This window comes from Zootoca vivipara, chromosome 13 (assembly GCF_963506605.1).
Source record: "Zootoca vivipara chromosome 13, rZooViv1.1, whole genome shotgun sequence".
NCBI classification, from domain to species: Eukaryota; Metazoa; Chordata; class Lepidosauria; order Squamata; family Lacertidae; genus Zootoca; species Zootoca vivipara.
The window spans coordinates 51727212-51738276 of NC_083288.1; the positions used below are offsets into that span (position 1 = coordinate 51727212).

Consider the following 11065-nt stretch of genomic DNA (forward strand, 5'->3'; position numbering starts at 1 on the left):
TGGAACGCCCTCCCATCAGATGTCAAAGAGAAAAACAACTACCGGTACCAGACTTTTAGAAGAAATCTGAAGGCAGCCCTGTTTAGGGAAGCTTTTAATGTTTAATAGATTATTGTATTTTAATATTCTGTTGGAAGCCGACCAGTGTGACTGGGGAAACCCAGCCAGATGGGCGGGGTATAAGTAATAAATTATTATTATTATTATTATTATTATTATTATTATTAGGGAAAGGGAGCAGTTTTTTTCTAATAATACCCCACTGGCCTGATTGTCTTTGGCCGTCTCCTTCCATCCCTCCTCCAGGGCCTCCCTCCATGTCCCCTAGAGAGAGACCCCCTCCCCACAGAGGCCCACTTGCCTCCTGCCCACCCCCTGCCGCGTCACAATCCCCCTCCCGGTTGCTGGGGCAACTGCATCGCAAGTCCCCCCTCCCTTCAGCCTCCCCAGCCGGCCATTAGCTCCTGCCCGCTGGACAGCTGCCCTGCCCTGTGCCCCTGGGCGTGGAGGCGGGTGGGGATGTCGGGCTCAGCCAGCCAGCTGCTGGCCCAGTCGCCTCTCCCATGGGGGAGTCCAGCTTCCACTGCCACCCGTCCCCCGAGGGCTGTTGCCTGGAGCTCCACGAAACCATCGCCATCCTGGTAGCTTTGATCGTCCTGGTGCATCTGGCGCTGAAGCTGGCCGCAGCGGTGAGGGGGCTGCCGGCGTCGCACGGAGTGGGTGTTGGGGGCAGTCGGCCGGTCGCCAGCATTTGTGGGGAGGGAGGGCCTGGATCAGGCCCCTGAAGCGCTGGTGGGCAAGGGGACTGGAGGTTTTTGTGGATCCACAAATCTGGTGGCGCTGGGATGCTCTCTCCTACAAATCAAAAGTACCTGCAGGATGAGGCCCGTCAAGGCCAGCATCCTGTTCCATACCCTCCCACACTTATGCAATGAAAATAGGGATGCCCTATCCCATTATCTTCTTCTTCTTCTTCTTCATCATCATCATCATCATCATCCCAGCCATTTGACAGCCATCTGGGCGGCTTCCTACATATATAAAAGCATAATAAAACATTTTAAAACTTCCCTGTACAGGGCTGCCTTCACATGTCTTCTAAAAGGTTGTACAGTCGTACCTCGGAAGTCGAGCAGAATCCGTTCCGGAAGTCCGTTCGGCTTCCGAAATGTTCGGAAACCAAAGTGCAGTTTCCGATTGGCTGCAGGAAGCAGCTCCTGCAGCCAATCGGAAGCCCCGTCGGGCCTCCGGCTTCCAAAAGAATGTTCAAAAACCAGAAGAACCACCAGGGCCATCCAGTCCAACCCCCTGCCAAGCAGGAAACACCATCAAAGCATTCTTGACATATGCCTGTCGAGCCTCTGCTTAAAGACCTCCAAAGAAGGAGACTCCACCACACTCCTTGGCAGCAAATTCCACTGCCGAACAGCTCTTACTGTCAGGAAGTTCTTCCTAATGTTTAGGTGGAATCTTCTTTCTTGTAGTTTGAATCCATTGCTCCGTGTCTGCTTCTCTGGAGCAGCAGAAAATTAGAACTGAGAAGATTGACATGAGGAGTGATTTCTTACGAATTTCTAAAGTTTCCCCATTGAGCCAGCACACAGTGAATTGCTCCATTTGGAGTCTTTTTGCCTTTGCCTCGTAGTGTGGAAGGGGCAAGGCTCATGGCGGGGGGGGGGAGGTCTCTCACCCAGTGGCAGAGCTAGCTGCTCCTGCACCCGGCGGGGGCCCCCACCCGGCGGGGCACCCCACCGCCCCCCACCGCCCCCCTTTTTGTACGCCCCCTGCTCTCACCCCCTTCCAATTTCCCCGTTGTTGTTGTTGTTGTTGTTTAGTCGTTTAGTCATGTCCGACTCTTCGTGACCCCATGGACCAAAGCACACCAGGCACTCCTGTCTTGCACTGCCTCCCGCAGTTTGGTCAAACTCATGCTGGTAGCTTCGAGAACACTGTCCAACCATCTCGTCCTCTGTCGTCCCCTTCTCCTAGTGCCCTCAATCTTTCCCAACATCAGGGTCTTTTCCAAGGATTCTTCTCATCTCATGAGGTGGCCAAAGTATTGGAGCCTCAGCTTCAGGATCTGTCCTTCCAGTGAGCACTCAGGGCTGATTTCCTTCAGAATGGATAGGTTTTATCTTCTTGCAGTCCATGGGACTCTCAAGAGTCTCCTCCAGCACCACAATTCAAAAGCATCCATTCTTCGGCGATCAGCCTTATTTATGGTCCTGCTCTCACTTCCATACATCACTACTGGGAAAACCATAGCTCTAACTATACGGACCTTTGTAGGCAAGGTGATGTCTCTGCTTTTTAAGATGCTGTCTAGGTTTGTCATTGCTTTTCTCCCAAGAAGCATGCGTCTTTTAATTTCGGGACTGCTGTCACCATCTGCAGTGATCAAGGAGCCCAAGAAAGTAAAATCTCTCACTGCTTCCATTTCTTCCCCTTCTATTTGCCAGGAGGTGATGGGACCAGTGGCCATGATCTTGGGTTTTTTGATGTTGAGCTTCAGACCATATTTTGTGCTCTCCTCTTTCACCCTCATTAAAAGGTTTTTTAATTCCTCCTCACTTTCGCCATCAAGGTTGTGTCATCTGCATATCTGAGATTGTTGATATTTCTTCCGGCAATCTTAATTCCGGCTTGGGATTCATCTAGTCCAGCCTTTCGCATGATGAATTCTGCATATAAGTTAAATAAGCAGGGAGACAATATACAACCTTGTCGTACTCCTTTCCCAATTTTGAACCAATCAGTTGTTCCATATCCAGTTCTAACTGTAGCTTCTTGTCCCACATAGAGATTTCTCAGGAGACAGATGAGGTGATCAGGCACTCCCATTTCTTTAAGAACTTGCCATAGTTTGCTGTGGTCGACACAGTCAAAGGCTTTTGCATAGTCAATGAAGCAGAAGTAGACGTTTTTCTGGAACTCTCTAGCTTTCTCCATAATCCAGCGCATGTTTGCTATTTGGTCTCTGGTTCCTCTGCCCTTTCGAAATCCAGCTACTCTTCTGGAAGTTCTCGGTCCACATACTGCCTAAGCCTGCCTTGTAGAATTTTAAGCATAACCTTGCTAGCGTGTGAAATGAGCGCAATTGTGCGGTAGTTGGAGCATTCTTTGGCACTGCCCTTCTTTGGAATTGGGATGTAGACTGATCTTCTCCAATCCTCTGGCCATTGCTGAGTTTTCCAAACTTGCTGGCATATTGGGTGTAGCACCTTAACAGCATCATCTTTAAAAAATTTAAATAGTTCAGCTGGAATATCATCACTTCCACTGGCCTTGTTATTAGCAGGGCTTTCTAAGGCCCATTTGACTTCACTCTCCAAGATGTCTGGCTCAAGGTCAGCAACCACACTACCTGAGGTGTACGAGACCTCCATATCTTTCTGGTATAATTCCTCTGTGTATTCTTGCCACCTCTTCTTGATGTCTTCTGCTTTTGTTACCGTAGGTCCTTACCACTTTTGTCCTTTATTATGGTAATCTTTGTACGAAATGTTCCTTTCATATCTCCAATTTTCTTGAACAGATCTCTGGTTTTCCCCATTCTATTGTTTTCCTCTATTTCTTTGCATTGCTCATTTAAGAAGACCCTCTTGTCTCTCCTTGCTATTTTTTGGAAATCTGCATTCAGTTTCCTGTATCTTTCCCTATCTCCCTTGCATTTTGCTTGCCTCCTCTCCTCCGCTATTTGTAAGGCCTCGTTGGACAGCCATTTTGCTTTCTTGCATTTCCTTTTCCTTGGGATGGTTTTCGTTGCTGCCTCCTGTATAATGTTACGAGCCTCCATCCATAGTTCTTCAGGCACTCTGTCCACCAAATCTAAATCCTTAAACCTGTTCCTCACTTCCACTGTGTATTCATAAGGGATTTGATTTAGATTGTATCTTACTGGCCCAGTGGTTTTTCCTACTTTCTTCAGTTTAAGCTGGAATTTTGCTATAAGAAGCTGATGATCTGAGTTACAGTCAGCTCCAGGTCTTGTTTTTGCTGACTGTATAGAGCTTCTCCATCTTTGGCTGCAGATAATATAATCAATCTGATTTCGATGCTGCCCATTTGGTGATATCCATGTGTACAGTCGTCTCTTGTGTTGTTGGAAAAGAGTGTTTGTGATGACCAGCTTGTTCTCTTGACAGAACTCTATTAGCCTTTGCCCTGCTTCATTTTGAACTCCAAGGCCAAACTTGCCAGTTCCTTTTATCTCTTGATTCCCTACCTTAGCATTCCAATCCCCTGTAATGAGAAGAACATCCTTCTTTGGTGTCATTTCTAGAAGGTGTTGTAAGTCTTCATAGAATTGGTCAATTTCACTTTCTTCAGCATCAGTAGTTGGTGCATAAACTTGGATTACTGTGATGTTAAAAGGTCTGCCTTGGATTCGTATCGAGATCATTCTGTCATTTTTGAGATTGCATCCCATTACAGCTTTTGCCACTCTTTTGTTGACTATGAGGGCCACTCCATTTCTTCTACAGGATTCTTGCCCACAGTAGTAGATATGATAGTCACCCGAACTGAATTCGCCCATTCCCTTCCATTTTAGTTCACTGGTGCCCAGGATGTCAATATTTATTCTTGTCATCTCATTTTTGACCACATCCAGCTTACCTCCACTCATGGTTCTTACATTCCAGGTTCCTATGCAATATTTTTCTTTACAGCATCGGACTTTCCTTTCGCTTCCAGGCATATCCGCAACTGAGCGTCCTTTCGGCTTTGGCCCAGCCGCTTCATCAGCTCTGAATCTACTTGTACTTGTCCTCCGCTCTTCCTCAGTAGCATGTTGGACGCCTTCCGACCTGAGTGGCTCATCTTCCAGCGCCATAGCTTTTATATGCCTGTTGTCTTTGTCCATGGAGTTTTCTTGGCAGGGATACTGGAGTGGCTTGCCAATTCCTTCTCTAGGTGGATCACGTTTGGTCAAAACATAACTTCTCCAAGTTATTTAAGCCCCTTCGCCACGACAAGGCAGTGATCCATGAAGGGGAATTTCCCCGTAACGTAACCAAACATTAATAAAATGATATTGGCTATGGCCACCACGGCAGGAGGGTGGAGGGCTCTTGTGTTCGAATCCTGATCGCGGGTTTCCTCCCCAGGCCACTTTGAGAACAGGACGCTGGACTAAGAGGCATCCCTTTTGGCCTGATCCTGCCACGGCGCCTTGGTTAGATGCTCCAAACCCGGGCAGTGTTTTAAAAGAACAGGCAGCTGCTGGGAAACAGCCTTGAAGAGCCTCTGCCAATCAGAGCTGGCAGTATGGGGCTAAATGGACCCGGCGGCTGGATTTAGGATATGGCAGCTGCAAGGCCAGGCCAGAGGCCTCAGTTGAGTCCCAGGGGCCACCTGCCACCTGACTTGCCCCCTATAACCCTCCACCTTCCTCTTCTCCCTCCAGGCCTGCTATTATTTCTGCTGCCTGCTTGGGACACTCATTGGAACAATCTGTGCAAAAGGTGAGTTTATGCCTTTATCGGGACGTTTTACTCTCATTTATGAACGTTATGAGAAAAAGAACCTGCTCCTTTTCCCTTATGGGGTCTCCAAGAGCCCGTATAGAGTCCTTAAGTGGGTTTCCTATCGGCAGGAGAAAATAACAGAGGCCAACCAGAGAATATTGAGAAGCAAAGCTGCTAGTAAGCCTGATCTTCATTCAAGGAACTGTTGCAACAGGGTCCTCACTCACCACACGCAGGAGGGAGGAGAACCCTGAACAATGGTGCACAAGCCCTTATATAGGCTCTTGAAATTGCCCACCCTGGAGCTCAAGACCACCCCACAAAACATCATGCATCACAGAAGGAGGCAGTCTACAGCAGAAATGCTGTCTGCAAGGATACCTGATAATGGTCACTGATTGCATTACCTGGGCAGCCTGGCCATTCTTTAGTGATAGTTAATACTTTAGTTCCTGAGTCCAGGTCACAGGCTCACAATATTCCTACACAAATACGCCCTTAAGACAGGATTTGCAAGCGAAAAGGCAACGGGAAGGATTTTCCCATTTTCCTCCCTTCCTGCAGAGGAATACCGTATGTGAGGTCATTGGGAGAGTCAAAATGGCTATCCGTAATATTACTGAAGAGTTTCCACACTTGTCAGAAATTGATCTTTCAGTACACTTTGGAACTCCCCGCCACTTGACCATTGCTGTACTCCTTTTAGCTGAAAACATTTTTGATCAGGCCGGTCTCCGCAGACACCGAGAGGCTACACGTCCTCGGTTTATTTCAGCTACCGTTGATTTTAACCGTCTTTCGGATATCTGTTTTCTGTTTTCTAATCGGAAATGTTAACGGTTTGCTCTGTGTTTTCGTAAAACGCTTTGAGGTTTGTCTGTTCTTCACAACCAAGCGGTACATAAATCTTACTGAAGTAAAATAAAGTTTTAAGAAGGAAGGCCAAGGCCGGTTCAGATTTTAAAAAAACACTACAGCGAAATATCAGGAATGAAACCGTTCATAAAATACAGCTACTAGCAATGGAAATACATTGCTACATTCATAGAATCTTAAGAATTGGAATGGGTTCCCAAGCGGTCATCTAGTCCAACCCCCTACTGTGCAGGAATCACAGATGAAGAATCGCTAGGAAGATAGCCAGAGGCGGTTTAAGATCGACAAATTTTGGCTGTACTGGGCACCAACCTGCAGGGGGCGCCACAACCATGTTGTAGATTGGAGATCGAGGGGCGGGGTGTGTGTGCCAAATTTTAGTGTCGCACATATGCTGCTGAAATTTGAGAGCCCAAAGTCCCCCACCTCTGTTTAAAAACCTGCAATAAAGGACAGTCCAACTTCTGAGGTCATAGACCCATAGGTTTGCAGAATTGGAAGGGACCCCCCGAGGTCATCCAGTCCAACCCCCTTTAATCCAGCCCAGCCCCCTTTAACACACGAATCGCAGCTAAGGAATCCCTGACAGGCAATTGCCCACCCTCTGCTCAGCGAAGGAGAGCCCACTGAGGTCAAAACACCCCTGATTCAAATAAAGTGGAACCTTGGTTCTTGAACTTAATCCGTTCCGGAAGTCCCTCCGACCCCCAAAACGTTCAGAAACCAAGGCGTGGCTTCCGATTGGCGCAGGCGCCCCGGAAACAATAGCCGACAGCCGCATCGGACATTCAGCTTCCGAAAGACGTTCGGAAAACGGAACACTCACTTCCGGGTTTTGGGCGCCTGGGAGCCGATTTGTTTGTCAACTAAGCCATTCGAGAACCAAGGATCCACTGTACAGTATATGATAAGCAAGCCCACTGAAAGAGCAGGGCAGTTGTTCGCCTTACCGTTTATTACCGGTATTCGAATGCCAAATTTTAAGAGAGTCCAATCTTTGCCGCTGCGGCCGCTTTGCTTCCTCTTCCCAGAACCGGAGACGTCAAAGGTGTGCGCCACCCCCAAGACGAGGAGAACCCAGTCCCGACGGCTGGCGGCGCAGTGCTCCGACCTGAACCTCCCTCGCCGGCGCCGGCGAGAAAGCTGTTCGCCGCACCGCCGCTGCCTCCACTGCACCTTGGAGCCACTAAAGGTCACCATGAACCTGCAGAACGATCCTTTCCCCTGCAGAGAGCACCGCCTTGGCCGCCGCCCCTGCCCTGACTACCCACCGTGCCACACCCTGCGGTGCTGCACCTGCGACTGCGACCCCCGGCAGCGCCCGCGCACGTCCTCGGCGCCCTCCCGCGTCACCCGCTGCCGGGACGTCGCCTGCGGCTCCTCCGACCCCATGCTGGCCTCCACTGGCGGCAACGAGCACCGGAACAACATAGCGGCCAACCCCGATTACTTCTCGAGGTTGCCGTCGAACGACAACCAGTACCGCTCCGCGCCGGAGGCCGAATACCCCGGAACGCCGGGGCGCAGGCCTACCAAAGTCTACATCTATCCGGTGCACCCCCAAACGCCGCCGGTGAGCCGGTCGGGCAGCCCCGAGAGAAGCTACCGGCGGCGAGGGACAGTCGTGACCACGCCAGAAGAGCAGCCGGTCGAGTACGAGCCTCGGGAATCCTCCCGACGGAAGTCGCGCGGCGATCCAGAGCAGCTGCTCAACCCCCCGCTGTCGCCGCCGGCGCCCCGGTTCCACAGCATGGGCGGCGGCCCTTTGCCAGGGACGGCGTCAACGGAGACCCCCAGCGCCAAACCACGGTATTCCTGGCCTGAGCCAGCCGCCGTCTCAGACTGGGTGTACCGCCCAGTGAAACAGTAGCAGGCACCCCATCCCAAATGGGAACCTGCAAGAGAGGAGGACAAGGCCTGAGTCACCTTTGGGTTGGGAAAGGAAATAAAAAGCAAAACCATCGACCGCACGTCCATTCTGCGAAAGCGTTGTGTGTTGTGCAGCGATTCTGGCTTGCGTTTAGGCTTGGTTTGCCCAGCCTGGTGCCCCGACGGGAGCAAGCCAGCAATCAATCACATGAAATTAGCTCTTAATTTGAAGGAGCAGGATCTGGCCAGGGGTGCCAGGCCTAATGAGTACAGCAACTCTCCTTTTGGTAGGTCTTTGGCTGTCTCCTTCCCCCAGCAGCCTAAGTCGCCTAAGTCGTCACGTACGGGAGTTCCTCTCTCCCTTCTGGTAGCTCAACGATAAGAATTAACGAGCATTTGGTAGATTTATAGTCCTTTTATTACAGCATTATGTTGCTAGCACAAACAGGCAATTCTCCGCAAGGATATCAGTTGGCTACTCTGACTTCTCCCGTAGCAATAAGCACACCAATGGGAAGTCCCCACCCCCCTGCGTCTCCTTTGTTCTCTGACACGCTCCGACCTCTGAGTTTGGGGGGAGGGAGGGGGTTCCCCCCCCACTCTCGATTGATGTATCACCCAGCTGCTCCCTCCCTTCTGGTGGCTTAGCTACTATCTCATAGCTGGGTAGCTCCTCTCTCAACTGAGCAGCTTCTGTGTCTGCCTGTCTCTCTGCTTCTGAAAATGCTGGAAGCGGGGGGGGGGGAGGGACTCCATTCTCTTAGGAGCTGATCTCCCATTCCCCAATCTTCCGATCCTTACAGCCCCTAACGCCTCTTCTCCAGGGTTTTCCCCAAGCAATCGGAGACTGCGTCTGCGTGAAGCCAACCTCTCCTCCTCCCTTTTCATGCCTCTTCTGGTTCTGCGAGACCAAGGGAGAGAAGAGATTTTTGCAACCCCTGACTCTTCGCCAACTGGACTCCTCTCTGCCTCTTGGCTTCTCTCCTCTCCTGCTACAGCTCCTGCCTCCGATTCTGGACTTCTCTCGGCCACAAACTCTCCCAGCTCACTAAGCCCCGTTACCCCTTCAGCTTCCGACATCTCCTCTTCCCAGTCTTCTCCCTCTTCTCCTTCTGACCGCTCCTCGTTGTCCCCAGTCTCTGAGCCTCTTTCCCTGGTTGGTTGCCCCAGAGACGGGGCCTCCGGCCATTCCTCTGCGTCCAACCAGCCCAGGACAGCTCCCTCCAATCTCTACAACGTACCCTCCAACATTTCTCAGAATAAAAGAGGGACATAGCATTCTCCACCAGGAATAATTTCTCCTGCATTTGATCACCCACACACAGAGACGTCATCTACACATCAACATCGGTCACCTCGAGCCAATGATGACCTCTCCGCCTCGCCCACATTGCAGGATTGTTGTAAAGGAAAAAAATGTGCGAGGGAAGGCATTGTGTACAACACCTTCCACGGATAAATGGAATGAAATAAAATTTTAGCTGTATGCTGCCTGTCAGGGGAAAAGGTGGGAAAGAAGAAGAAGAAGAAGAAGAAGAAGAAGAAGAAGAAGAAGAAGAAGAAGAAGAAGAGGAGGAGGAGGAGGAGGAGGAGGAGGAGGAGGAGGAGGAGGAGGAGGAGGATGGAGGCGTTTGGAGGATGGATGGCGGCTGGTTTTGGGGGACAGGAGGCGGGCGGGTGTGGAGAATTCCCTGGTTCTGAACGGGGTAACTGTGCCCCTGAAAGACCAGGTGCGCAGCCTGGGAGTCATTTTGGACTCACAGCTGTCCATGGAGGCGCAGGTCAATTCTGTGTCCAGGGCAGCTGTCTACCAGCTCCATCTGGTACGCAGGCTGAGACCCTACCTGCCTGAGGACTGTCTCCCCAGAGTGGTGCATGCTCTAGTTATCTCCCGCTTGGACTACTGCAATGCGCTCTACGTGGGGCTACCTTTGAAGGTGACTCGGAAACTACAACTAATCCAGAATGCGGCAGCTAGACTGGTGACTGGGAGCGGCCGCCGAGACCACATAACACCGGTCTTGAAAGATCTACATTGGCTCCCAGTACGTTTCCGAGCACAATTCAAAGTGTTGGTGCTGACCTTTAAAGCCCTAAACGGCCTTGGTCCAGTATACCTGAAGGAGCGTCTCCACCTCCATCATTCTGCCCGGACACTGAGGTCCAGCTCCAAGGGCCTTCTGGCGGTTCCCTTGTTGTGAGAAGCCAAGTTGCAGGGAACTTGGCAGAGGGCCTTCTCGGTGGTGGCGCCCGCCCTGTGGAACGCCCTCCCAACAGATGTCAAAGAGGAAAACAACTACCGTACCAGACTTTTAGAAGACATCTGAAGGCAGCCCTGTTCAGGGAGGCTTTTAATGTTTAGTAGATTACTGTGTTTTATTTTTCTGTTGGAAGCTGCCCAGAGTGGCTGGGGAAACCCAGCCAGATGGGCGGGGTATAAATAATAAATTATTATTATTATTATTATTACTACTACTACTACTACTACGGTAGTAGTACTGCTGTAATTACAAGGCAGAAGGTGGCATCAAAGTTTTCAGGCTTCAGGCAGCCAAGGAACCTCACCTGGGAATGCAGGTATTTGCATCCACAGAATCACAGGATTTCAGAGTTGGAAAGGACCCCAGAGGGTCATCTAGCCCAACCCTCCACCCAGACAGGGGTCACAAGGCAGGCATTTTGGAAACCCCCATTAAAAACTACAACTGCAACTGGATGGGAACAAGGGAGAAAAACAATTGGGGCTGTTAGGACTGCGCTGAGGTAGCCCTGGATATAGAAAATAGAGCCGAGATTTCGCTCCTCCCCCACGAAAAGGTCTCGTTTTGGACAAAACTACCCAAGGTGCGTTG

General features: G+C 50.6%; 1 protein-coding gene across 1 annotated transcript; it reads left to right on the forward strand.

Moving 5' to 3' along the window:
* The first annotated feature begins 536 nt into the window (after window positions 1–536).
* On the forward strand, window positions 537–8214 carry LOC132593023 (uncharacterized). The gene is made up of 3 exons (XM_060281393.1): window positions 537–689; window positions 5408–5465; window positions 7376–8214. The coding sequence occupies exons 1-3, from the start codon at window positions 564–566 to the stop codon at window positions 8212–8214; spliced, it is 1023 nt and encodes a 340-aa protein (XP_060137376.1). The 5' UTR covers window positions 537–563.
* Window positions 8215–11065: the final 2851 nt, after the last annotated feature.

Bases quoted from the DNA above. Each gene is read 5' to 3' on its own strand.
- LOC132593023 (XM_060281393.1), top strand. From the start codon at position 564: ATGGGGGAGTCCAGCTTCCACTGCCACCCGTCCCCCGAGGGCTGTTGC. The intron at 690-5,407 runs GTGAGGGGGCTG...TTCTCCCTCCAG, and splicing joins CGCTGAAGCTGGCCGCAGCG to GCCTGCTATTATTTCTGCTG. The intron at 5,466-7,375 runs GTGAGTTTATGC...TCCTCTTCCCAG, and splicing joins TGGAACAATCTGTGCAAAAG to AACCGGAGACGTCAAAGGTG.